The following is a 25,823-nucleotide window of genomic DNA, read 5'->3' on the forward strand; positions in this document are numbered from 1 at the left end:
TCTCCATCCTTGGAGGTTTTTAAGAGCAGATTGTCAGGGATGGTCTAGATAATACTTAATCCTGCCTTGAGTACAGAGGACTGGACTAGAAGACCTCTCGAGGTCCCTTCCAGTCCAATGATTCTATGGGGAGACGTACATTGTAAGGGCTTGTCTACATGAGAAACTGAGCAGTAAAACTAGGCCAGTATAATTACACCACTATAGTTATACTGTCAAGTATCATGGGGTAGCCGTGTTAGTCTGTATCTACAAAAACAACAAGGAGTCTGGTGGCACCTTAAAGACTAACAGATTTATTTGGGCATAAGCTTTCGTGAGTAAAAACAAGCCCTAAGATACAACCGAATTTGCTCCAACCCCTCAGACAGAGACAAACACCTACAAGATCTTTATCAAGCATTTATAAAACTACAATACCCACCTGGGGAAGTGAGGAAACAGATTGACAGAGCAAGTCGGATACCCAGAAATCACCTACTACAGGACAGGCCCAACAAGGACAATAACAGAACACCACTGGCCATCACATACAGCCCCCAGCTAAAACCTCTCCAGCGCATTATCCACGATCTACAACCTATCCTGGAAAATGATCCCTATCTCTCACAGACTTTGGGAGGCAGGCCAGTCCTCGCTTAGAGACAACCCCCCAACCTGAAGCAAATACTCAATAGTAACTACACACCACTCCACAGAAACACCAACCTATCCCTGTAGCAAACCTCGTTGACTACTCTGTCCCCATATCTACTCTGGCAACAGCATCAGAGGACCCAACCACATCAGCCACACCATCAAGGGCTCATTCACCTGCACATCCACTAATGTCATATATGCCATCATGTGCCAGCAATGCCCCTCTGCCATGTACATTGGCCAAACTGGACAGTCCCTCCGCAAAAGAAAAAATGGACACAAATCGGACATCAGGAATGGTAACATACATAAGCCAGTAAGTGAACACTTCAATCTCCCTGATCATTCTATTACAGATTTAAAAGTCATTATCATTGAACAAAAAAACTTCAGACTTCAAAGAGAAACAGCAGAACTAAAATTCATTTGCAAATTCAACACCATTAATCTGGGTTTGAATAGGGACTGGGAGTGGCTGGCTCATTACAGAAGCAGCTTTTCCTCTCCTGGAATCGACACCTCCTCATCTACTATTGGGAGTGGACTACATCCACCCTGATTGAATTGGCCCTGTCAACACTGGTTCTCCACTTGTGAAGTAACTCCCTGCTCTCCATGTGTCAGTATATAATGCCTGCATCTGTAATTTTCACTCTATGCATCCGAAGAAGTGAGGTTTTTACTCACAAAAGCTTATGCCCAAATAAATCTGTTAGTCTTTAAGGTGCCACCAGACTCCTTGTTGTTTTTATAGTTATACTGCTAACTCCCCAGGTGGACTCTCTAATTCCAGAGTAATTAAATGTCTTTTTCCAGTATAGTTTAAGCTGCTTCCAAAGCGACATAAGTTCAATCAGAAAAAGCCACTCTTATTCCAGAATTAGACTGTCCCCATGGGGAGTTTTGCCAATATAACTATAGGGGTGTAAATTCACACCATACCTTACACAAGTATAACTTCCCATGTAGATATGCTCTAAATTCCCTGCTCCATATAGCAGAGATCAGCTCTCCCTCTATGAACAAAGCACACCATTAATACTCAGTACATGATCATACTATAGCTTGATCGGAGAGCGGAATTTTACCTGGAGTTTATAAAGCACTTTGGCACCTGTGTGATGACCAGAGCGTCTTAAAACCAAGTTTAATATTTAAACAAGAACACAAACTGAGGGGAAATTCCTCAACCATCTTTTTGTTCTGGGTTTGTACCGCACTTAGCAGAATGGGGTTCTAATCCATGACTCAGCTTCCTAGGGACGCTGTGGTAATAAAAATAACAGGACTTGGAAAGAACAAAGGACCAGATCATCAGCTGGTACAAATCTGTGTAGGCCAATTGAAGTCAATGAATCGAACCCAATGGACACCCAACCCGCTGCACTCATTCCAGATTGGTTTAACTTTACATATAGAATCATAGAAAAGCAGAGCTGGAGTCACTCTGGTTCAGGTGCAAGGGTAGGGGAGAACACAGAGCTGGTTGGTGGATCTAGCCATATTCGAAGAGTGACCCACCACTGGTAACACCTGCAGCTTGCTTGGTGCAGGTCTTAACCATAGATTCTAGTCCAGTCCTGAACACTCATCATGCTTGTCCACCCTTGCAGCTCAGTTGTGTTTAATACCAGTCCAGCTGCACTCATTCCCAACACCTACCATTGGCAAGGGGGAATTCTTCTAGCGCAGAGCAGGTTTCTGCATCTGAAAGATTCCTAGTCTCAGCTTGTCCGCACTGATGCTATTTCTGCATTCATGACGCAGTTGTTTACTCTTATTTTTCATGTTTACCCTTTGCAAAACTTATAAGGAAGTGAGCCCCTTTTGTCAGGCAGGTTCCTCTTCTGCTTGTCATTTCTAAGAAGGGAAAATTTCCGTTTATTTTCTTTTTTTTTGGCCTTTTCCCATCACATCACATTTCTTACACAGATCTCTTCTCTACCACAATAAAGTCATGCAGGGGTGTGTAAGTCACATTCCTCGAACTCATCGGGAACTACCAACTGCCTCTCACCCATTCGAAACAACAATCCACAGCCAACTGCTGCTAATACGCATCTTCCCCAACAGCAACAAAGAGGGATGGACTAAGATTTGAACAAAATCTTAGGCTGGCCAGGGTCCCAAGCACCAGAAGAGCCTCCTCTCCTCCCAAGTTTAACCACTTCCAAGCTAATCTGGAGTTGGACCAATCTAATGGGGACCAATCCCTATGGCCCTGAGAAAGAGTAGAGGAGGACCTGCCACCCACGTTTTCAAGAGGTCCCTAGGCTCCTGGGAACAAGGGCTTCAGACACCTTGTGGCCCAAAGAGTATGGCCAGGAACGAGTTGGAGGAGGGGCACCTGACAGTACAATTCCCCCAGCATCCATGGGCGCCAGGTTTGTATAATTTTTGGTGGGGCCCAGACCGGGTCCAAGCAGAGCTGTCCCATCCATAGGACTGACTGGGGCAACCCCCCCCGGGCCCCGCGCTTTGGGGGGCCCCACACTTCAGGGGGATGCGAGGTACAGGGCAGCCTGGAAGGTTAGTGGGGGTCCTGGCACCAGCAGCAGCAAGCGACTCGGCTCCCAGCGTCGCTCGGGGGACAGGAGTGGAAGCCGGAAAGAGGCAGGGCAGGGACTTGGGGGAAGGGGTGGAATGGGGGCAGGGCAGAGGGGGGCGGGCTGGGGCTGGGTCGCTCGCTGCTGCCGGCACCAGGCCCCCTGTTAACCTCCCAGGCTGTCCTGGACCCCATGTCCCCCTGAAGCAGGGGGCCCCCCAAAGCGCAGGGCCCGGGGCGGTTGCCCTGGTCCGTCCTATGGACAGGATGGCTCTGATTAACTATAAGCCTAACATTGGTAGAGCCGGGCCCATGTTCCTGAATATTGGTGGAGCACGGGCACCACGGGCACATATAACTCACCGCCTATTCAGCATCTCCAGGATTTTGGTTTGCTAGGAGCTGTGTTTAGTCTTCACTTGCTACCGAGGTATTAATCACCTCCCAGCTCACCCAGCCCTTACTTTCACGAAGGGTTAAAGCCGCAGTGACGTGTGGGCGTAACAGCACCTCAGAGATGGCAAAGCAGCTTATCTTTATTGGCGAGTAAAACAGACCTTTGCCTTGAGTGCATTTCCCCTCCCGCTCCTCCACTTTGCTTAAAGGTTTCAGGTGAGTTTCCTGTTCTTCCTGGATCGCATGTCCCTCGCTTGCCTCCCCATCCACCAAACCCATTCAGCACCTTTCCCCTAGACCAAATCCCGGTTGAGGCTTCCCCACCCACCTCAATAAAAGGTGAGGTGGAAATTCAGCCACTGGCCCTGCACTAAGGAGAAAGGCCAGCATGGCGGCTAGAAACCATTACCTATCACGGGGTATGGGGGGGATCCGCAGAAGCACAGAAGGGGAAGGAGAGACAGAGAGACCCTCTGATTGGCAGCTGCAGCTCTGAACAGAAGCCGGCTCACCCTCTTCTGTGGGAGCAATAAAACTGCCATTGGTGTGTTGTACAGTCTGACGCGGTTTCAGGAAGTGCGCACATATCTCCCGAAGGAAACATGTTCTTGGCAAGGCCCTTAGCCCACACAAAGGAACTTGGGGCAGATTCCACCACTGGATGCACAGTGGGCAGGAAGGTAACTAAACACTTGCCTGCAGTGTGTGTGTGTGTGTGTGTGTACAGCATCTAACACCCTGGGCCTTGGGGCAATGCTGCATTACAAATGAATACTCATACTGCTAATATTATCCCGGGAAGCACAACTCACAGCCACAGGGCTGGCAAACTAGGGTCACCAGGCTCCACAGCTGCTGACCCATTCCCCTTTAGGACCTGCTCTGACAGAAAGCCACACATCCGCCCCCTCTGCTCCCTTCCTGTCTGCCTGCACAGGCCAAACAGAGAGCGCTGCTGGCCCATGTAGTAGGGGCCCCCCCTGCACTGCTACATGGGAAGGTGCTGAAATGATTCATTAATTTCAAAACTATACACGTGACTGGTTATGTCTGGTAACTCAGCATGGGAAGACAGTGCCCAAAGCTACAGAGACACAGAGAGTCAGGAGACTGCAGATTTCTGCAGCATTAACTCAGAAACGCATCCCAGTCCAAATTCAAAAATCGTTTGGGTGTATTTAAGCCTTTAATCCACCTTTATTTACTTGTTTTATAAGAAAACACTGCAGGGCTGTCCCAATTCACTGCTGTAGGTTGTCATGCTTTGGCATGACTATAAAACACCAGAGAATATATTTTAACAAAGGGGTTCTACGCCCCCTCTTCCAGCAGTCAACTTACAGTGAAATCTTTGGCCCTGACCTTACAAATACTTATTCACACATTTAACATTAAGCACTTGAATGGTATTAACTCATCTGCTCATATGCCTAATTCAAGCACATGCCGTTGGTATTTTGTTAACCTCTGAGGATAGGACAAGAAGCAATGGACCTAAATTGCAGCAAGGGCGGTTTAGGTTGGACATTAGGAAAAACTTCCTAACTGTCAGGGGGGTTAAGCACTGGAATAAATTGCCTAGGGAGGTTGTGGAATCCCCATCCTTGGAGGGTTTTAAGAACAAGCTAGACAAACACCTGTCAGGAATGGTCTAGTTATTATGTAGTCCTGGCTTGAGTGCAGGGGACTGGACTAGAGGATTTCTCGAGGTCCCTTCCAGTCCTACACTTCTATGATTCCATGACCAGGGCCCTTGATTGTCCTGACCAGTTACAGAGGACTATACATTCCCAAGCACTTCCTAGTTAACCCTCAGAATGCCAGGGCATTATCCCCATTTTATAGATGGGGAAATGGAGGCTGGGAGATAGGTGGTGACTCGCCCACGGTGACACGGTATCCCTTCGGTGTATGCTTTCCAGACCCCTGCGCTAATCACTCCTCCTCCCCAACCCCAAACAATACCAGCATGACAGTGATGCCCCCAGAGTTGTCACAGGTCTGCATCGCCCGAGTGGCACCCCCACGGTGGAGCCCTGCACCCTTGCCACGCAAGTTCCTGGGCACCAGTGGCTGGATCCCTATAGATTGTTGCTTTATCCCTGTGTCGTCCCGCCACTAAAACAGGCCAACGCTCCGCTCCCGGGCCCCGCACGCTGCGGGCAGAGCGCGCCCAGCCCCATCCCGGGAGCTCCGGTGTCCCAACCCCAGCGCCCGTGCCAGGCCCGGCACCTTCCCAGCGCAGCAACCCCCTGCCCGGGTCGGGGCTCTCCGAGCAGCGGGCGCCCCGGGGCAGCTCCCCTAGCCCCACCGGCTCTGTCCCCCCCGGGCACATCGGGCCACCCGCCAGCTGGCTGGACCCCTCCCTTCCCCTTTGTCCAGCTCGCGGCTGAGATGCTGCATCCCGGGGCGCTGGGCTGGGAGAGGGGAGGAAGCGTCCGCAAGATTCGTACTCACCCTCTTCCTCCTCCCGTCTGCACCGGGGCTTTACAGCGCTCGGGGGGGGGGGGATGCGGCTGGAGCTGCCCCTGCGCCCTAGTTCATCATCCCCGGCTTCCTCGCCTGCTTCTGCATCGGCTTCCTTACCCTAGGAAGGGGGGGGGGGGGAACGCCGATTGCATGCGAAAGGAAGGAGTGGAGATAACGAATTGACCATAGATGCAAATAGAAAGACAGCTTCAGCTCCCTCTAGAGGCTCCTTCTAGCCCAAAGCTTCTCACTGAGTCTTTTCAAAGCTCCTTCCACCGTGGCTGGGTGCTGGGGCCATGCGGATTTGAGCTATGTGACATGTGATGCGAAGGGGGCTGAATCAGCCACTACCCTCCCAGCAGGAACTTTTCTGGGAAATATAGCTTTCTTCAGGGAAAAGCAAGCACAACAGTATCATGCATCAAGACACGAGAAGTAATTCTTCTGCTTTACTCTGCGCTGATAAGGCCTCCGCTGGAGTCTCATGTCCAGTTCTGGGCGCCACATTTCAGGAAGGATGTGGACAAATTGGAGAAAGTCCGGAGGAGAGCGACAAAAACGATTAAAGGTCTAGAAAACGTGACCTACGAGGAAAGAGTGAAAAAATGGGGTTCGTTTGGTTTGGAGAGGAGAAGACGGAGAGGGGACATGGTAACCGTTTTCAAGTATCTAAAAGATTGTTCCAAGGAGGAGGGTAAAAAAATTTTCTCATTAACCTCTGAGGATAGGACAAGAAGCAATGGGCTTAAATTGCAGCAAGGGAGGTTTAGGTTGGACATTAGGAAAAAACTTCCTACCTGTCAGGCTGGTTAAGTACTGGAACAAATTTCCTAGGGAGGTTGTGGATTCTCTGTCATTGGAGGTTTTTAAGAGCAGGTTAGAGCAGCGGTTCTCTGAGTCAGGACCCAAAATTGGGTCGCGACGCCATTTTAATAGGGTTGACAGGGCCTGTATTAGACTTGCTGGGACCCATTGCTGAAGCTGAAACCCAAGCTCCACCCCCACCTAGAGTGGCAGGGCTGAGTCTGCAGCCCACCACCCCCAGGGTCATGTCATAACTTTGTTGTCAGAAGGGGGTTGCGGTGAAATGAAGATTGAGAACCCCTGGGTTAGACAAATATCTGTCAGGAATGGTCTAGTTATTGCTTAGGTCATGTCTACACATGCGGCACGTGGGATGAAGATGCTCTATGCCGATGGGAGAGCTCTCCCATCAGCATGAAGAAACCACTTCCACGAATGGCAAATTATGGTGGCTGGAGAAGCTCTCCTGCCGACATAGCACTGTGCACATGAGCGCTTATGTCAGTGTAATTTATGTCACTCAGAGGGGTGGTTTATTCAGGGCAAACTAAAATTTCATACAGACAATGATTTGTTTATACTGCTCTATATACTATACGCTGAAATGTAAGTAGAATATTTATATTCCAAATGATTTGTTTTATAATTATATGGTAAAAATGACAAAGGCAGCGATTTTTCAGTACTAGTGTGCTGTGACCCTTTTGTATTTTTATGTCTGATTTTGTAAACAAGTAGTTTTAAAATGAGGTAAAACTTGAGAGTACGTAAGACAAATCAGACTCTCGAAAGGGATACAGCAAGCTGGAAAGGATGAGAGCCACTGTTTTAGGTGCTAAAATAGCTAGTAGCTAAAAGCCTGTACAGTGGCTGTGACAGATAGGGCAACTTCCTGCAATAACTTTGGGAGACCATATTGTATTAAGTGTATGAGCTGTTTATGTATTATGGTGGGCCACAGCTGCCCCACCAAGTGAAAACAGGAGTGAAAACTGCCTCCTAGGAAGGCTCATATATTCTGGTTCAAACTGGTTCTCCAGGGACCACCAGGTAAAGAAAGGACTTTTGGATAAATAGCTTGAGCTTAAACTAACCTAGGGCTTCGTTCTGGTTCCTGATCTAAAGACATACGAACTTCTAACCACAGGGAAAACCCATTTGTGGGGTTTGAAGGACTGACACCCACCACCAGGGCCCTCGGTTGGATTTGGGGCTGATCTCTGGTAGGCTTTTAGCACGCGTGTAGCTTCTTCTCTTGTTTTTAGATGCTTTCTCTGTAATGTGTCCACCTTAACAACAAATGTGTTTGCTCAGAAGGAGCTTTGTGGTAGTCTGTAACTGCAGGCAATACACTAGTCACAGCCCATGGAGGAAAAGGAATGCACAGGTACTGGTCTCTTTCGGCAGACTGGCTCGCTGGGGATATTACAGTGTAGAAGACAGGGACCTGTGCAGCCTTAAAACCCGGGGTCCGGAGGGAGTGAGACACACAGGTCTCTGCCCAAGAGAGGTAATGGCTGGGAGCCAGAAATCTTTAAGTCAATGCCCTCAAGAGGGGCCACAGAAGGGAAATACAGGGGCAGTTAGCCTGAAACGGTGACAGTGGCATGGGTGTAGTCCATAAAGTCATGTGTGTGTATTTGAAAAAAAGCAAGGCAAAGCTGAAAATGGCTGAGAACTTAAAGATTGGGTGGCAACAGACTGCAAACGCCAGCGATGATTGAACCTGGTGATGTTCTGTACAAAAAAAGCTCTTGGCCATGCGCTTCCCTCCCTTCACACTGACTTAGACATTCTAGGCTCCAGAATAATGTTTGGGGTTATCGTGTGTGCTGGCTCTGTGGGTGTGTTGATCGGTGTGTGAGTTGGGTTGTGCTGGGAGAGTTGTGTGGATTTGTGCAGGTGGCGAATGAGGGATGTGTGCTGCAGGGAGGGGCTATGAGCATTTGGGAGGGTATCTGCTGGTTGTGGGGTGTTGTGGGTGATTATGTTGACTTGTGCTGGGAGATTTGGGCAGGTGGCAGCTGGGTGCACGGGTATGGCATTAGGGCCAAGTAATCCACCCTCTGTGCAGTCTCCCTCACACAACCATAGAATTGTTGCGTGCAAATTAGCTGTAGAGTAAGGGTGACCGGTTGTTACCTTTGTACAATGGTCTCTAGATGTCTTGGCATGTTATAGATACATGCATTACTGTAGCTGTATGCTGCACGGGTGTAATTCATAACGTCAAAATGGCTGTGAACTTAAAAACCAGGTGGTAACGGACCATGGAAACCAGGGATGATTGAACGTGGCGATATTCTAAGGAAAAAGTTCTCAGCCATGCTTGTAGCTGCTTCCTGCGCTTTTCACTGACCCAACAGACGTTTGATGCTTCAGATTGACACACAGAGCAACATTCCTAGAATCGTCTACAGATAAAGGAAATAAATGGGGGGCAAAACTAGAGTAATAGTTTTCGGGGGAGATTTTGCCAAGAGCTCAGGTCAGATTTCCACCCGCAATAGCGGCTAGATCTTCACCCAGAAACTCCCTTTTCTTACACTAAATTGCTAGATGTTTTTGGTTCCTAAATGAGAGCTGAGCCCTTTTGAAAATTGTAGCCATAAGGGCTGGGGGGGAGAATAACTTAATAAAATCTAGCAACAACAACAAAAATCAAAAACACCAACTCTAGTCCAAGCAGCAATTTCACCCCAAAAGGGAGCAGTCCAAGAAAGTCCATGGAATCTACTAGGGATTTCGCTATTAATTTTACATGGACAGTGCTCGGATGTGGAGGAGCAGCAGTATGAACAGTGACAAATAATAATAACTGATTCCTGTACATTATTATTGTTTATTACAGTCGCACCAAGGAACCCCAGTTGTGGCCCAGGACCCCATTGTGCTAGGTGCTGTACAGACACTGAACAAAAAGACGGTCCCTGCCCTTACAATCTAAGTGATATAATAGTCGTTACCGATAGATTAGCTGCATCCCTCCCCTCCCCCATGGAACTCTAGAACTCCTGGGAACTGTTGCCGGGGAGGGGGGAGGGAGGATGTTTGAATTTGAATCCTTGGTTCTAAACTGTTGAGAAACCTCAGCCCAGCTGCCTTTGTGATCCCACCAGATCCCCTCTCCCCGGGGCTGAGAGAAATGCATCCTCTGACCATTCCCCCTGTTTCCAGCAGGCCCTCAGTGCTCCAGCTCTTCAGGAATCTCTTTGGGCTCGGGCAGAGCGCGCAGGAGGGCCCAGAAGCCAGAGCAGACGCACAAGAGCAGGGTAACGTCGGGGACCTAGAAGAAAACAGCTCCCTGGTGCCTGCTGGGGCTGAGTCTGAGACCAGCCAGCCAGCAGGCAAAGAGCTAACGGGCGACCACCCGACCGATGAGCCCCGTGGAGATGCAACAGGCGACCGCATGGGGGAGATCCTTGGAGAGCTGAAGGATATCAGTCTTGGGGGCACCCCTTCCAGCCGTGGCAGGAGATCCCCTCCTATGCTGGACCCCAGTGGCATGGAGATGGGAGACTCCGGTGACTGGGCCTTGTCAGACCTCTCTGAGAGCGGTAGCTGCATTGACGCCAGCGTGGATGTGGAGGAGAAGCAGAGCATGGGAAGTGGAGCAACAGGGGAGCCGTGCGGGCAATGCTCTGAAACAGGAGATGCAGGAGGAGCATCTGCTGAGAGATGGCCCTTGGGGAGGTAAGGCATTGATGGCTGATGGGAGGCAGAGAGTAGGGATGGGGCGGCAAATCACACAGGAGTGAATGACTGAAGCACTATGGGCAAAGTGTAACTCCAGTGGCGTGAGTGGACTGAATCCAACCACTTCTGTTTGTGATTAGTCATAAGAATATTCAAGGTCAGGTGGGGGCAACTTTGCCACATCTGCTTCCTGAGCACTAGTGCCGTGTAATAGCATTGCATTAATATGTTGTTGATTGAACTTTTCAGTGAGTTCACTTCCTATTTCCTGGTTTCAAAGGTTTGAGTGCAGCTGACCTTGACATGCTGGAAGGGCACAAGGCAGCTCCAAGCAATCTTATTTCTGCATGAACAAGTTTGTTGTCTGTGGCTCAGTCTAGCTAATGGCAGATCTGAGTTTTAGGCCTGGATTTTTTTCCTCTTAAAACGGCCCATCGCTGCATTAACACTGGTGCTGCCCTGCTAGTGGGCACTGGCTGCTGGTGTTTGACCACTCTGCTGTCCAGATCTGCTCTGAGCAGCTATGCTAGCATCTCCACTGTTACTATCGCCGTAGCAAGGGGGAGAGATGTTAAGATAAATACCAGTCTAGACACAGCCTTATAGAAGACATACTCATTGGTCAGTTACAATCCTACGTTTCTCTTGTGTGGCTGTCCTTAAGTGCCTGGAAACAAGGAGGAGAACTCATATCAACTGATCAGCCAGGTCTTCATGGGCCATCAGAACCTGCTCCTTGGTCCACAAAAGAGTTGTGAGAGATTCTACTCTAGGCCTATGAGCTTCCCAGTAATTCCACCCCGGGGGGAAGCTACGATTCAAACAACAAGCGTCTCCTCTCGCTAGTAACATGATACATCTGCAAATGGGTGTGGCTGGAGTGTGTGTCAGAGAGAGGGGGGAAAAGAGAGAGGTATCCAGGACACCAGGAAATGGATTTGAAAGTATTAAATATGAAGGGGGGAAAGGTACTAAGACCACTGGGAAATGGTGTTGACAGCTGAAGGTAATTGAGATCATCAGGTCTTTGAGATCCCATCTCTTCTGTATCGACTGTGAAGGGGGATCCACGTACAATGCAATGCTCTGCTGACATGGTGAAGCCCGGTTTGGTCGTGCAGTGCGATGGGACTGAACTGTGCTGGAGCTCAGCAGCGTCCAAGGCCGTTGCATGATTCAGGAACTTGGTGCTAATGCTGCTTGGTCTTATCTTCATGGCAAGACTGAGCTGTCTTTTAACCGCCTCAGAGCAGTTCTGTATTGTAACAGGGATCCCACACACCCTGGCCTGATTCTCCATTGCCCTGGCTTTGCAGAGGCACGTACGCCAGTGCAAAGAGGGTGGCAGATGCTCCCAGATCAGAATGGCAGTGTTTTATACCCACTGTGGACTGGTGTAAATGGTGGGGTGCGGGACTGTGGAGAATAAGGGTCCCTGATTGTCACGATGCAGAGGGGACCTTAGAGCCGAAGTGGAAAAATGTCACCCTGCAAAAAGCAGCCTGCACAACAACTGAGAACTAAGACCAGGTCTCCACTAGAAAAAGGTTTACTGGTGTATCTACACTGACGAACGCTCCTAGTGTAGATGCAGTTCATACTAGCAAAGGATTAGGGCTTTTGCCAGTATAGAAAAGACACCAAAAAATCACAAACCCTACCCACCATTTCCCCTCCTCTGCTGGACCCCAGTGGCTTGGAGATGGGAGACTCCGGTGGTTTTGTCAACACTGCTGTGAGCCAATGTGAACCAGCAAATGTTTCTAATGTTGACCTGGCCGAACTCATCAGTGAAACTGTAAAACCATCAGAAATGAACTGCTTTCTTTGTTTTCTTATGGTTGCAAGGAATGAATTATCTCCCAGTGACCAGTGGAGTTGCTTCCTTTTAGACCATTTGCTCTAACAATACCTACTGCAAAAGTAAATATTTTTAGCTTCCTTATTTAACCAGTATCCCTTTTTGGAGCAATTTGCCCACATTTCTACTGACCTATCTTTTCCTTCCATCTTGTTGTAAGAGTTCAAAGTGGAGAGCCTTCAAATCAATGCCAGATGACAGGAGTGGGGAGCGGAGATTCCATATAAATAAGTCATCTTGCTATGACTGAATGTTTCATGAGCGCCCACCATTTCTCTGATTGCTCCCTTCTTGCACAGCATCTCAGCTCGATTGGTCTTCCGCCTCCCCCGCAGAACTCTGGAACTCCTAGGCAGTTCTGAATTCTGGAGGCGGCTATATTTCAATTTGAATCCCTGGTTCTAAACTGTTGAGAAACCTCAGCCTAGCTGTCGGGGTGAGCTCACCAGATCCCCTCCTGCAAAGGTTGAGAGAGATGAATCCTCTGACTGTTCCCCTTGTTTCCAGCAGGCCCTCGGTGCTCCAGCTTGTTAGAAACCTCTTTGGGCTCAGGCAGAGCGTGCAGGAGGGCCCAGAAGCCAGAGCAGATGCACAAGAGAGCGGGGACGTCAGGGACCTAGAAGAAAACAGCTCCCTGTTGCCTGCTGGTGCTGAGTCTGAGACCAGCGAGCCAGCGGCCAAAGAGCTAACGGGCGACCACCCGACCGATGAGACCCATGGAGATGCAACAGGCAACCGCATGGAGGAGATCCTTGGAGAACTGAAGAATATCAGTCTTGGGGGAGCCCCTTCCAGCCATGGCAGGAGATCCCCTCCTATGCTGGACCCCAGTGGCATGGAGATGGGAGACTCTGGTGGCTTTGTCAACACTGCTGTGGGCAAAGATAAAACAGCCCAGGATCTATGCAGCGGAATCTCTGGCAGGGAGGCAGAAAGGGTGGGAGAAGCTTCTGGTGACACAGGAACATGGGGAAAGTGAGTTTGGTTGTTAGCAACACAAGGCCGGATCCTGGCCTCACTGAGATAGGTGGCCAAACTCCTAGTCCCCCTCCCTCACAGATCTGGGGGACCATTAAATGAGACAAGCATTCAGCCTTTAGATAGTGGAGAGGGTTGTGGGATGCCTCAGAGTAAATATGAATTTGTTGTGGGCCCATATTGACAACTGGAAGCCTGTCAGATCCTGGGAAATGGTCCATTTATACAGGGCCACTAGTTCGGGCTTTACAGAAGATCACTAAGCAAGCAGCATCTTATTTGCTCTTCACCCATTGCAATAGGCTGTCAGCACCAGCACATACTAGCTGGGCTATAGAAATATCCTGGGATGTACAGTAACCGGGCTCCACTCCTGACATTGTAAGTGAAAGGCCCAGTTCTGCTTCGAGCTATGCCAGTGTAAATGTGGAGTAACTCCAGTGTAAATCTGGACTAACACCACTGACGTTCATGGAGTTGCTTTGCACTTAAGTGTACATGAGCGATCAGCGTTGTGGCCCCTTCCAGTCCTTGGCCTCTTTAGGTCAAGTCCTTCAACAAGTGGGACAGTCAGTGACGGTTGTGCTGGTGTTTTAAATGTGATCCACCTCTTTGCTTTGAACTGGGCGAAGGCCTTGTTCTCGTGGTTGGAGTGAGTGAGCATGTGGTCACTTGAGTGCCATCCTGTTCATAAGCACCCAACCATGCGTAACTGTGTTCTGGGTTCAGGGCTGGAATCTCCCAGGTTCTGCCTGCTGACAACGAAGGAATCACACTGACTGCAGGACCCCTGGCAATGACCCCCAAGGACTTCCATGCCAAGGAGGAGAGAGAGTGCCTCCTGAAAGGTGAGGAATGATAGAGGGGCTGCAGGGAAAGGGAATCCCTCATGATCCATTTGGGAATTACATCTCTTGAGAATTGTCAGGTATTCTGGTAGGTAGACGAGGTTTCCAGATACCTCTGTCTATTCCTTCACATCCATGCTGATCCCTGAATCTTGAGAACTCAGTTACTGTACTCTGTGCTGTATTGGGAAAGTCTCTGGGCTCAGTCCAATGGACATGGAAGCAGGTCTCAGCACTGGGGAGGAGAAGCCACTGTGGTTGGGTCAGAAACAGAGTAGAAGCCCTTTCTATAGCCATGAAGAGTCCAGCTGAGAAATGACACTTTGATCCAAGTGCATTTATGATCCTTATCACCACAGTATGTGGCCACCCTTTATAACTCATTTTAGTTAATTTTATATGATCTCATCTGTTTAAATACGAGGGGCTGAGCTCTCCACTGGCCTAACACCATTCACTCCACTGGAGATATGCCAGCAAAGGAGTTAGCCCTTGATCAAATACTGTATCTGGGACATGTATTACCCTTCCATATGGGACAGCGTAAGGATGTACGATGAGACCACTCAGAGGATTCACTGCTTTATTTGTGGGGTTTTGTAAACAGAGGATCTAAATGGAGGATCTCCGAAGGCAGAGCTGTCTCCATGGAACAAACTCGTCAACATGTACAAGCAGCGACGGAAGCTTCCTGTTCCTAAGGTTGGTTATATACTACAGAGCAGTGGGCTAAACTAGCGGTGAGGTACTTTCACTTTTACTTTACAAGCAGGGAGAAGCGCTCACCCGTTTGGAAAAGGGACTGTTAAAAGGACAGCCTGGGGTTCTCCTTTATTCTCGCCTGCTGATCCCAGATATCATTTGCTCTGCTTTCAAATTCAAATCAGTGATTTTTACATTATATTTTTGCAACTGCTAATGCTGTATACCCAACCGGGATCAGAAAATCCTGCTGGGTCCTCTCTGCCTCTTTCATCCTTGCCCCTAACTGAGATTCTGCTGTCAGGACCTAGCAGTATTTCTAGATTGTGCCCCTGAAGTTCCTGCTAGAGATGACCTAAAGCCTCTGCTGGGTTATGTAACTGCAAGATGCGTGGTCCTGACAACACAGCTGGCCTCCCCGATTGCAAGAGGGCGGTGCCTTGGAGGCACTTAGAGCTGTGAAGGATGAAAAAATTAATGCTAAAACTGAAGTAGTGCAGTGTAGTGGTTAGAGCAGGGAACTGGTATTCAGGGTTTTTGAGGTTCTATTCCCAGATATGCTAGTGACCATAGTCATTTAACTTCTCGAGGCATCTGTAAGAAAAGGATATATACCACCTGACAGAGGTGTACTGTGAGGTTTAATTAGTGTATCAAGTCCTTTGGATGAGAGGAGGTATGTCTGCAAAGTTATTTTGCCTTCATTGACAATTCCATTGAAATGACACCTGCATTTTCCTAATTAACATTCCAAACAGTGCAAGAGGAGACACAACAACTCAATCTGATCCTTCTCTGAGGCCTTCAATTCAAAGGGTGGCCAAATTCATAGCACTGGGCGCTGTACAGTTCCCACCATCTGGCATTACCTCCGTTAAATGTCATTGCAAGGCAGTTTGAGTGACGCCAAAAGGGGTTCTGAGATGGAGGCGAGTGGTTTGGACTCACCCAGATAGACTATAAATGGGTGCAACTGAGCCCCATTTCTCTACTGCAAGGAGTGCTACATTTGACCCTCCAGGCCCCACCCTTTCCAAGACACTCAAATATGCACTTCTCTGTCTGGCTAGATTTCTAGGTGCTATCTGTCTTCAGCACTTATATGGCCCCTCTATCATAGTATCTGGGCACCTGTAAGGCAGAACAATGCTACACTCCCTTTTTATAGGTGGGGGAAACTGAGGCACAGAGAGACTAAGTGACTTGGCCAAGGTCATAGAGGTAGTGGACTTAAACCCAGGTCTCCTCAGTCCTAGGCCAGTCCTCTAGACACTGGGCCATTCTTTCTTTTCTGCTGCCTTCCTCAATACTGTCTGCAGTACAATATGTTTGTTCAGCCAAGAGACATTGTCACTTTAAAGCTGACACAGGAACTGGTAGAGCTTCAGGAAGTGAACTCAGGGTAGCTGAGGAGTTAGCAATTCAATAAAGCAGTTGTGTTTGAGTGTTTCTCTGCTTGGGTGCGGAAATGTCATAGCATTGGGGGGAGGGATAGCTCAGTGGTTTGAGCATTGGCCTGCTAAACCCAGGGTTGTGAGTTCAATCCTTGAGGGGGCCACCTGGGGATCTGAGGCAAAATCAGTACTTGGTCCTGCTAGTGAAGGCAGGGGGCTGGACTTGATGACCTTTCAAGGTCCCTTCCAGTTCTAGGAGATAGGATACCTCCATTATATTTATTTATTTGGGTACAAGACAATGAAGTAGTCAGGCCCCATCTCTGCTGCAATGTGGGTTGTATTAAGACACCATCTACAAGAAATGATCTGTTGGCCAGTGCCACACAGCATGGACAGGGGCAAGGTTTTTAAAATGGTGCAGGGAAACTGTCATAGATCTAAGGATTTTTGATAGGTTTCCCCTGCCCACGTCAGCCAGCAGAACCACCTTACGGGATCCGAAGCTGTTTGACAAACTGGGGGAGGTAGGAATTTCCAGTGGTGAGAACAGGGGACTGGGAGTCAGAAGATTTGGCTTCTGTTCTGAGCTCTGGCACTGCCACTGTGTGTGATCCTGGGCAAGTCGTTTTCCTCCCGTCTGTGCCTCAGTTTCCCCATATGTAACAGGGATAATAACATATTCTACAAGATAAAATCTGTTGAGATCCTTTGATAGAAATCTCGGTATAGAAGGACAATGTGTTTCAAGGTCAGCTCCTGAAAATAGTTTCCCGACTTGATCCAAACTGCAGTGTAGAGAGTATCTTGATATAAGTCCCTTTTCTCTATTCTCATCTGTCCTCAACCTCCATTTTCCTGCATTTCCACCTCCAGGAAAACCCAGTGCAGCTGGAAATGGAAGAGGGATCCACTCTGAATCTAACTGTTTATGAATTTGCAACACCTGAGCCTCATCTCATCTCTTCAAAATCTTCCAGTACTGCCCTGATCTTTAGGTGAGATCCACAACGCTCTTCAACAAAGACAGCAAGCATAAACACAACCCCAATCAGATACGGTCCAAATTCTGTCTAGTTTCACAAAGTCGAACTGTATTTAAGATTTTTTTCAGGACAAGCGATGCAGTTACCAGTGCAGTTGGGAGAATGTACTGAACTGGAAGCCCAACCATGGTTATACTTTCTCTGACCACTGGGTGGCACCGTCTGACTTTAAAAAAAACCCCAGAGATGGGCTAGAAATGTCTTTAGTAGAGATGAGCGGTGTAAGTTTGTACAGGGTCCGTTTGAGAGGGGGAAATTGATCTCCAACTCACATGAGCCAAATAATCTATTTCCCAAAATAGACTGAATAAATATTTCCCCATGTACATTAGTGAATAAGCTATCCTGGTGTTCAAAAACACTGAGTACAAGAGAGTATAATATAAAACATTGTGATGCTGGCCTGGCTAGCTGGCTGCTTGGAATTTGTTGGCAACAACAGGGCTAAAGGGAAATCACAAACTGAGAGCAGCAGGGATCCTGACACACTCTTGAGCAGTTCCCATTCCATCCAATAGAGGGCAGCAGTTTACACACACACTCACCCACACACACTTGTCTCTATGGCGGGGTGGCCAACCTGTGGTTCCGGAACCACATGTGGCTCTTCAGAGGTTAATATGCGGCTCCTTGTATAGGCCCCAACTCCGGGGCTGGAGCTACCAGCACCAACTTTCCAATGTGCCGGTGGGTGCTCAGTGCTCAACCCCTGGCTCTGCCACAGGCCCTGCCCCCACTCCACTCCACCCCTTCCCAGCCCCTCCCCTGAGCCTGCTGTGCCCTCACTCCTCCCCCTCTCCCCCAGAGCCTCCTGCACACCACAAAACAGCTGATCGGGAGGGAGGGGGAGGCGCTGATCAGCGGGGCTGCCGATGCGTGGGAGGCTCTGGGAGCAGGGTGGGGGAGCGGATGGGGGGCTGCTGATGTATTACTGTGGCTCTTTGGCAATGTACATTGGTAAATTCTGGCTCCTTCTCAGACTCAGGTTGGCCACCCCTGAACTAGAGCAACCTAGAGGTAAATATGTGAAAATTTCTCCGCAGCTTCCTGTATCATTCTGTGCTATAATAAAAACACTGATCTCATACAGTGGGCAGCACATTAACCATGTGCTTGCATTTTGGGGCTGGACATGCCTTTGTTCTGTGTCTGTACAGCACCTGGCGCAGTGGGGTCCTGGTTCGTGACTGGGGCTCTAGGTGCTACCACAGTACAAATAATAAATAAAAATAATTAAGATGTTATTGCAAAAAAGCCAGTGCTTTACCGGGCTGCACATACATAATTCACCTTGAGCATCAGCCTTGGTCAGACCATAGGTATTTCTGTCCTGTGCAGGGTGCTTCTTGATAAGGATTCATTTCAGACAATGGGTGAGGCAGAACAGACTCTAGCTCACTTTCCTATAACTGCAACTGCAGGAGGAAAGGACGGTTTGTGTCAGTCACATGCTCTGACTTGATGATGCACAGGGAGTTGATACAGTTAGTAAGAAGGTGCCATTTTTTAAAGTCACTGATGACAAGTGCTTTAAGAGGAGTCCAGATGTACTTCATTCCCAGATCTCTGGTTCTGAAATGAACTGGTCGGTCTCAGACATCCAAAATGTGTAAACCCATGACCTGGTTTAAATGCACATCCTGGCATTCTAAGCAGAGAGGCCAAGGAATAAGTGGGCCAGGGAGAGCGAAATCACCTTTTGTCCATGGTGGGAATCTCAAAGCTGAAGTTTCAGTGGTAGCCATGTTAATCTGTATCAACAAAAAAAACGAGGAGTCCTTGTGGCACCTTAGAGACTAACAAATTTATTTGAGCATAAGCTTTCGTGGGCTAGAACCCACTTCATCAGATGTATGACGTAAAAGATACAGGAGCAGGTATAAATACATGAAAGGATGTGGGTTGCTTTACTAAGTGTTAAGTCAGTCTAATGAGATAAATCAATTAACAGCAGGATACCAAGGGAGGAGAAATAAATTCTGAAGTGGTAAGAGAGTGGCCTATTATAATTGCTGTGCTGTATCTAGGCTCTGGATGAAGAGAGGAAATCAGTCTCCAGACCCAGCACTTTTCGCTTGCACTAAATTTGCCAAATCAATTAAAAACACAACAGATCCAGGCCTCCCTCCTATAATAGCTGCAGTACAGTGTGCTACATTAGTCAAATGATCTCTTTGCCCATGTCCAAAGAATCCATCCGCAGCCAGGCTGTGCTTTTCAGGCATTTGGAGAACATCACTGTTACCTGGTTAGAACAAAAGAATTTATAAATATGCTTTGTGATATTCTGTTGTACAAACAAGGGAACAAAGCGGGGGTGTCTGCTGCCACGTGCATCTATTGTGTGGCAGCTAAAGCCATGTATGTTCCAAGTGTCCAAGTCCTGTAGAAGTTCTTTGTACAGCCACACAACTGGGGATGGAGAAAGCCTGCTGGATCATTTATCCATCTCCTTTCCTCCCACCTCCCAATGCAAAATTATTTGCTATAGTCCATTCCCCGGGGCTTTTGGCTCTCTGTTTTGAAATGTCCCAAATATGGGTCTCCCACCCCTTCCTTTGGGGGATGTATCCAACATCTAATGGAGCTTTCTTTAAATCAAGCTAAAGCAAGAACTGCTCCGTCTTTGTGGGCTGAGAAGGCGGAAGTATGGGAACCATGTAAAACTGCTGCCTAGACTCCTGCAGACACACAAACAGAATTCTAGGCTCCTCAGTAATTTGGTTTCAGAGTAGTAGCCGTGTTAGTCTGTATCCACAAAAAGAACAGGAGCACTTGTGGCACCTTAGAGACTAACAAATTTATTGTAGCATAAGCTTTCATGGGCTACAGCTCACTTCATCCGATGCATGTAGTGGAAAATACAGAAGGAAGATATATATATACACAGGGAACATGAGGAGAGCGATCAATTAAGGTGAGCTGTTGTCAGCAGGAGAGAAAAATAACTAGTGGTAATGAAAATGGCCCATTTCCAGCACTTGACAAGAAGATATAAGGAACTGTAAGGGGGCGGGGGGGGGGGGGGGGGAATAAGCATGGGGAAATAGTTTTACTTTGTGTATTGACCGATCAGTAATTTGGGAATCTCTTTACTGGGCTAATGACCCATTAGCTCCTGAAGGCCCTTGCTGATCAGAGGAGGTAGTTAGTGCCTTCAATTGCTCTCAGGCTGTGGGACAATCTGACCTTACTGTTTAATAGGTGTATTGTCTGTTAAGTGTTGTTTTATCTATGACCATTATCAGAGAGCTGGAGCATGCCCAGACACTGACTAGGGAGCTTGTTTCGGGGTCTGCTAGCTGGCAGCAAGATTATAAAGTCTGAAGGTGTAGAATGGGTATTGGAAATTACCCACTTTTCAATGGAGGAGAAACATACCCATACACAGACAATGGGCCCAATTCTGTTCTGAGTTACAGCGGTGCACATCCAGAGTAACTCGCTGGATTGCAGTGGAGAGATTCTGGCTCTCACTGCTCAAGATCAGAATTTGGCTCTGTGCCTCTTCTATTCAGCACGTTCAATAGCTGTCATGTTTATTGCTGGAGGCAGCATGTTCTAATGACTGGGAAAGGGGATAGAGTCAGGAATCCTGGGTTCTAATCCCAGCTCTGCTACTGAGTCACTTTCTTTTAACCTCGTCTGCAAACGGGGGATAATATTTAGTTTGCAGAGGATTTGTGAGACTTCATCCACTAAGTGTTTGGACGATGCTAGATAAGTGCAAAGCATTATTCCTATTTTCTTTAGCACGCGTGGGGTAAATTCCAGTGATTGTCTCTCCTGATGCACTTATTTCTCCAATCCAGGTTTCCTGATGACGGAGCTGGGGAAGCTGTTGGCCACTTTGGGAGAGCCCAGGTAGACCTGAGAACAAATGGACTGGGAGCTCCTGAAGCAGACTGAGGTCAGTCAGAAACAGAAGGGCATTCTGGACTGGGTCACTGAGTTACAGCCTCCAGGAGCGCTGTGAGATTGTGCGCTGGTGCCCTACACATTCCCTTTTCTCACGGGGCTGCTGTTTGTCAATCCAAGTTACACTCTGGTGGTAAACGGCTCTTCTGTACGTGGCGTTTTGAGCGTTCAAAATGCCAGCCCCACGCCTAGATCTCATAGGCTGGGTCTACACTGCACATTGCTGGCAGCGTGGTGTAAGTTATGTGTGGCTTCACGCCACAGTGAAAAGCAGGCTGCGTCCGCACTGTGGGGTGTCACTATGCATCAGTGAAAGGCTCTGGCAGAGGCGAGACAGTGGGAAAAGGCTCCTTTCCCCTCCGCCTCCCCCCTGCCAGAGCCTTTCCCCACTGCGGGAGCCTTTTCCTGCAGTCGGGGGAGACTCCGGCAGCAGAGAGGCCGTGGGACGCTATGCTGCTAAATAAAGCAGTGTAGATGGGGGAGGCGCTGCTTGGCTTCTAGAGGGCCGCGTAGGGTACATACTGTAAAGTTCAGGCATGTCTTTACTCACCTAAGCCATGCTGTTGAGAGCCATGTTGGGGAGCTGCTGAGGTGTATGCTCTACACGCTGCCATAAGGAGTGTGAAGGATAGACGCACCCATAGAGTTTAGGGGCGGAAGAGACCATTAGATCATCTAGTCTGACCTCTTCAGGCCATTGTATTGCACCGGTTACCCCAGGAAAGCCCCAAAATTTGGGTTAAACTAAAGCATTTCAGTCCTCAGCAGACTACGTTGTTGCATGTGACAGGCAGAGGAGAGGAGAGAGCGAACTGCTACCAGTGGAATGGTGGGGGATTGATTAGGTGGGATATGCCCAGATGGCATATGCTCTTCTGGTTACATCAGCAGACGAGGAGGCAGGACTCCTGAGTTCTATTCCTGCCTCTGCTGCTGTTGACTGTGTGACCAAGACTGAGTTGCGATGGCCAAGGCTTTCAAAAAAGGGGACCTCAAGTTAGGCTCTAAGCGTATACTTAGGCACCCAAGTAAATGAGCTGATTTTCAATAGTGCTGAACGCCCAGAAGCTCCCACTGAAGTCCATAGGAGCTCAGCACTTTGAAAATCAGGCCACTTATTTAGGTGACTAAATGTTGGAGTCAGGAGCTTGAGTTTAGTCCTCCATTTATTAAAATCTTGGCCTCGACCACCTGTGCCTCAGTTTCCCCATCTCTCCAATGGAATATATAACAGTTGTTCTTCTCGGGCGTGTTGCTGGAGTTAGTGCAGTGTTTATAAAATGCCTAGAGATCCTGGGAGGAAGTTGAGTGTGCTATAAAATGATTGGTGAAAGAAAGCACCAGTCCCCAGGAGGAGGAAGTGCAGTGAATTTTCAAACCTCAGTCTAAAAACGGCACTGTGCTTCTGGTTCAATATCACTCCCATAGCCCGAGTTCAGCGTTGGTGCGAGACCGGAGCAGGTAGGGATCAGCAAGCTCCCTTACAAAGCGAGGACGGCTGGGAGCAGGGACAAAGCTTCTTCCTCCCTACCCCATGTGGGAAATGCCCATCTGGAATGCAGCAAAGCATAGCGCAGCACTCCGCGAAGCAGCTGGGCTCCTGTGCCCACTGCCCGGCCCTGTGCGGGTGGGTGGGTGTGGAATTCTTTGGAGGATTTTGTTTCTCACTCGATCAAAGTGCAATTGTTTGTCTTTTCTCTGGTAGCTGCACTGGGGGGGGAGGGGAAGTGCCCAATTATCATTTTAAAAACCTAGTGCGGAGGCGGCTGCTTTGCCTTGTCTCATCCAGAACGTGGCATTTAGTTTTTTTTCCCCGCACACGAGCCTTGGCGCGGCTGGCTCGCTGTGTGATGCGCAGGCAGTGGCAGTTTGCATAAGAGCTTGTGATGGTACCTGGGGACTTACTGCTAAGGACGATTATAGCTCCATCTGCCCCTCCCCTGCCTCAGCCAATCAATGCTCTTCCTCTCCCCCTCCAAACTGTGTTCCAGGAGTGCGGGTGGGATCCTGACACTGTGCGCAGCTGCAGTGCCTGTCCTCTGAGGCTCTCGGAGGGCTCTGCATGCAGTAATTAAGCCAGTGAGGTGGATAGGTGTGATCCCCATTTGCAGATGGTAAACCGAGGCACTGAGGTTAAGGGCTGGATTTCCAGGGGCCCAGAAGCCAGCGGGGACCCGCCAGTGTTGGCATCTCTGAAAATGAGGCCAAGTAGCGACTATGGCAACAAACAGAGTCAGTGGGACTAGAACCCAGAGCCCTTCTGCGCCTGTTCTCACCGTCAAAGGCAGAGCCGGGGGCAAGCGCAGGAGGGGACGAGCGTGAGCACCAGACCAACCAGAGGGAGAGGAACCCTTGGGTCTTGTCAATGCTAGTAACTGTCCAGCCCATTGTTCAGCACTGGTGCTAGCAATGGGACAAGCCAGTGAAGTCCAGGTTCCGCACCTTTTCTGGCCACGGCCTCAGGGCCCAGTGCTGGGAATGCCTGAGCCCAGTCTACCCTGCCACTAATGCCCCTGCTCGTAACAGCTTCTGAAGCGAAATGGCAACAAATGGAGAGGGAAGTGAAGAGCCACAGGGAAGGGGAGTGACTCTTCAGCTGGGGGCTGGAGCAAGCTGGAGGAAGTGAGGTTCAGGGGAGCTGGTCCACACGGCTGGACATGCAGAGGAGAAAGCTCTTGCACCTGTAATGGCACGATTGTGGGACGGGAGTATGGAGGCCATTGGCGAGTGAGCAGAAGGGGAAGGGGAGAGACTACAGATTCATAGACTTCCAGGCCAGAAGGGACTAGTATGACCATCTCGGCTGACCTCCTGCATACCAGAGAACCTACTCCAGTAGTGACTGACCATCCCTCTTCCATACACATGAGACTGGCCCTCGGAGAAGGAGTCACTTCTCAGTTCCCTTGTGTGCCAAGAGCTGGTGGGATTGGGCAGCAGGCTTAGCTATTGGTCAGACAGCTCTGCATTCGCCAGAGTGATTCGGTAACACACTTTCTCTCTGCCCTGGCCAGAGCCTGCACCTAGAAGAGATGTGACAGTGGCCCCAAGACCAAGCTTATGTTTTGATCACGATGAGTCTGCAAGTCCCCTTCATCTAGCAGATGAAGAAAGAAGATTGAAACCTGTTCTTTGGTCCCCACTAGGCTGGTGTCTGGGACAAGGTCTGTTAGCTGCCAGCTTGTTCCTGTTTCCTCTTTCAGTGTCTATGTCTTCCCCCCTTTGAATGTTTATCCTCTTGCCTTCTCCTCTCCCTGCCATCTGAGGGATGACCCCATCTGTACTAGGCTGGCATCCACTGTATTTTTAGAGTAAGTGTTTTACGTTGATTGATTGTTCTCAGTTCCCCCTAAACTCACAGACTCCTCCCCACTTATTAAATGAAGTTCTGTGTTGAATTAATTTCCTGTGTGTGTGTGGTTTTTTTTTTTTTTTTTTTTTTTGCTGGTTCTTTGTATACTCCATGTTCAAAAAATCATTTAGAAAATTGCAGGGAGCATAAAGATGGACAAATCTCTCCTGCCTTCCCCACTCATGGCCAAGTTTAGAGAGGAGAAAGATCTATTGTTAGGTTATCAGGTCCACTTCCACACCAAAGCAGGATTGACTAGGGATGCAGAGCATCTTCCATTCACTTTGAGAGAGGGAAAGACAGAGAACCCCTCTGTTTACTTTGTGGGGGTCTCCCCCAATTGCAGAGTGAGAAATGAGATCTCCTCTTCCCTGGCTCTGTCACTCACTGGAGAGAGAGGTATCCCACCTCCTCCATTTGCTGATGGGTAGCCTAGGTATCAGAGGATGACAGAAACCCATCCCTCTTGTTATGAGGACCCCTGCTCTGTGCTGGTGCGGAGTCACACCATCAGCAGTGTGCCACCATTGCCAGTCAGACACCCTTACGCACAGGCCACTGCGACTAATGGTGTCAACAAACCCCAAGCCTGGGAGGTGGCAGCTGACCTCACTTCATCCTGCACTTCCACCCCATGTTTTAGCAGCGCTGAGCGCTTCAACCAGTGACCTCGGGCAAGTGTTCTCCAAACTCTGCCTTGGCCTCAGACTCCTAATTGGACCAATCCCTGGCTCTTCCGGACAGGCTGCATGAGCTGAGCTGCAGCAGCTGTTGGCAGCCCAAGGCCCGTGCTAATCTGGGAATTCTATGACAGGAAGCACACGCCCAGCCAACCTGCCAGAAGACAAAGCCAGCAGTGTACACATCAGTTCCCAGGGGTGTTCCTGTGCAGAGCTGCGGCTATTTTTGAACGTTTCCCAGCCCTAGTGCCATGCTGGTTTATTTCCAGGGGCTCCATGGAGGCTAGGGTACGAGGCAATCATGCACCTGCTTTTGCCACATAGCTATGGATGCAGGACTGTTGTGCTCCGGCACGGCCAAGGCACCCAGATGGCTCTCCATTTCCATTAACCCCTGTCCCATATATTCTATGATGTTGCCAAATTTCCCATGGACACCCTCCCTCACCGCAGAATCATGCTCCACCATCTAAACTTTAATTGGTTTCAAAATAT

The 25,823-nt window shown here is 49.0% G+C and overlaps 2 protein-coding genes across 6 annotated transcripts in view; one reads left to right on the forward strand and one right to left on the reverse strand.

The window, feature by feature from the left end:
• BAK1 (BCL2 antagonist/killer 1) overlaps window positions 1-6,205 on the reverse strand; it is a 38,147-nt gene extending 31,942 nt beyond the window's left edge. Inside the window, exon 1 of the mRNA XM_034767385.1 lies at window positions 6,038-6,205. The gene's annotated coding sequence lies outside the window, so the exon portion shown is untranslated. The remainder of the gene's footprint in view (window positions 1-6,037) is intronic.
• Window positions 6,206-6,209: 4 nt separating this feature from the next.
• On the forward strand, window positions 6,210-24,683 carry LOC117875862. 5 transcript variants are annotated; one of them, XM_034767379.1, is made up of 8 exons: window positions 6,210-6,743; window positions 10,031-10,546; window positions 12,918-13,385; window positions 14,118-14,236; window positions 14,844-14,938; window positions 17,209-17,330; window positions 21,191-21,288; window positions 24,311-24,683. In XM_034767379.1, the coding sequence occupies exons 1-7, from the start codon at window positions 6,655-6,657 to the stop codon at window positions 21,285-21,287; spliced, it is 1,506 nt and encodes a 501-aa protein (XP_034623270.1). In that variant the 5' UTR covers window positions 6,210-6,654; the 3' UTR covers window position 21,288; window positions 24,311-24,683. The 5 variants fall into 5 exon arrangements, with proteins under 5 accessions (XP_034623270.1, XP_034623272.1, XP_034623271.1 ...); XM_034767381.1 differs by having other exon boundaries at window positions 12,921-13,385; XM_034767380.1 differs by having other exon boundaries at window positions 10,034-10,546.
• Window positions 24,684-25,823: the final 1,140 nt, after the last annotated feature.

The sequence above is a fragment of the Trachemys scripta genome, chromosome 4 (genome assembly GCF_013100865.1).
Source record: "Trachemys scripta elegans isolate TJP31775 chromosome 4, CAS_Tse_1.0, whole genome shotgun sequence".
NCBI lineage: Eukaryota > Metazoa > Chordata > Testudines > Emydidae > Trachemys > Trachemys scripta.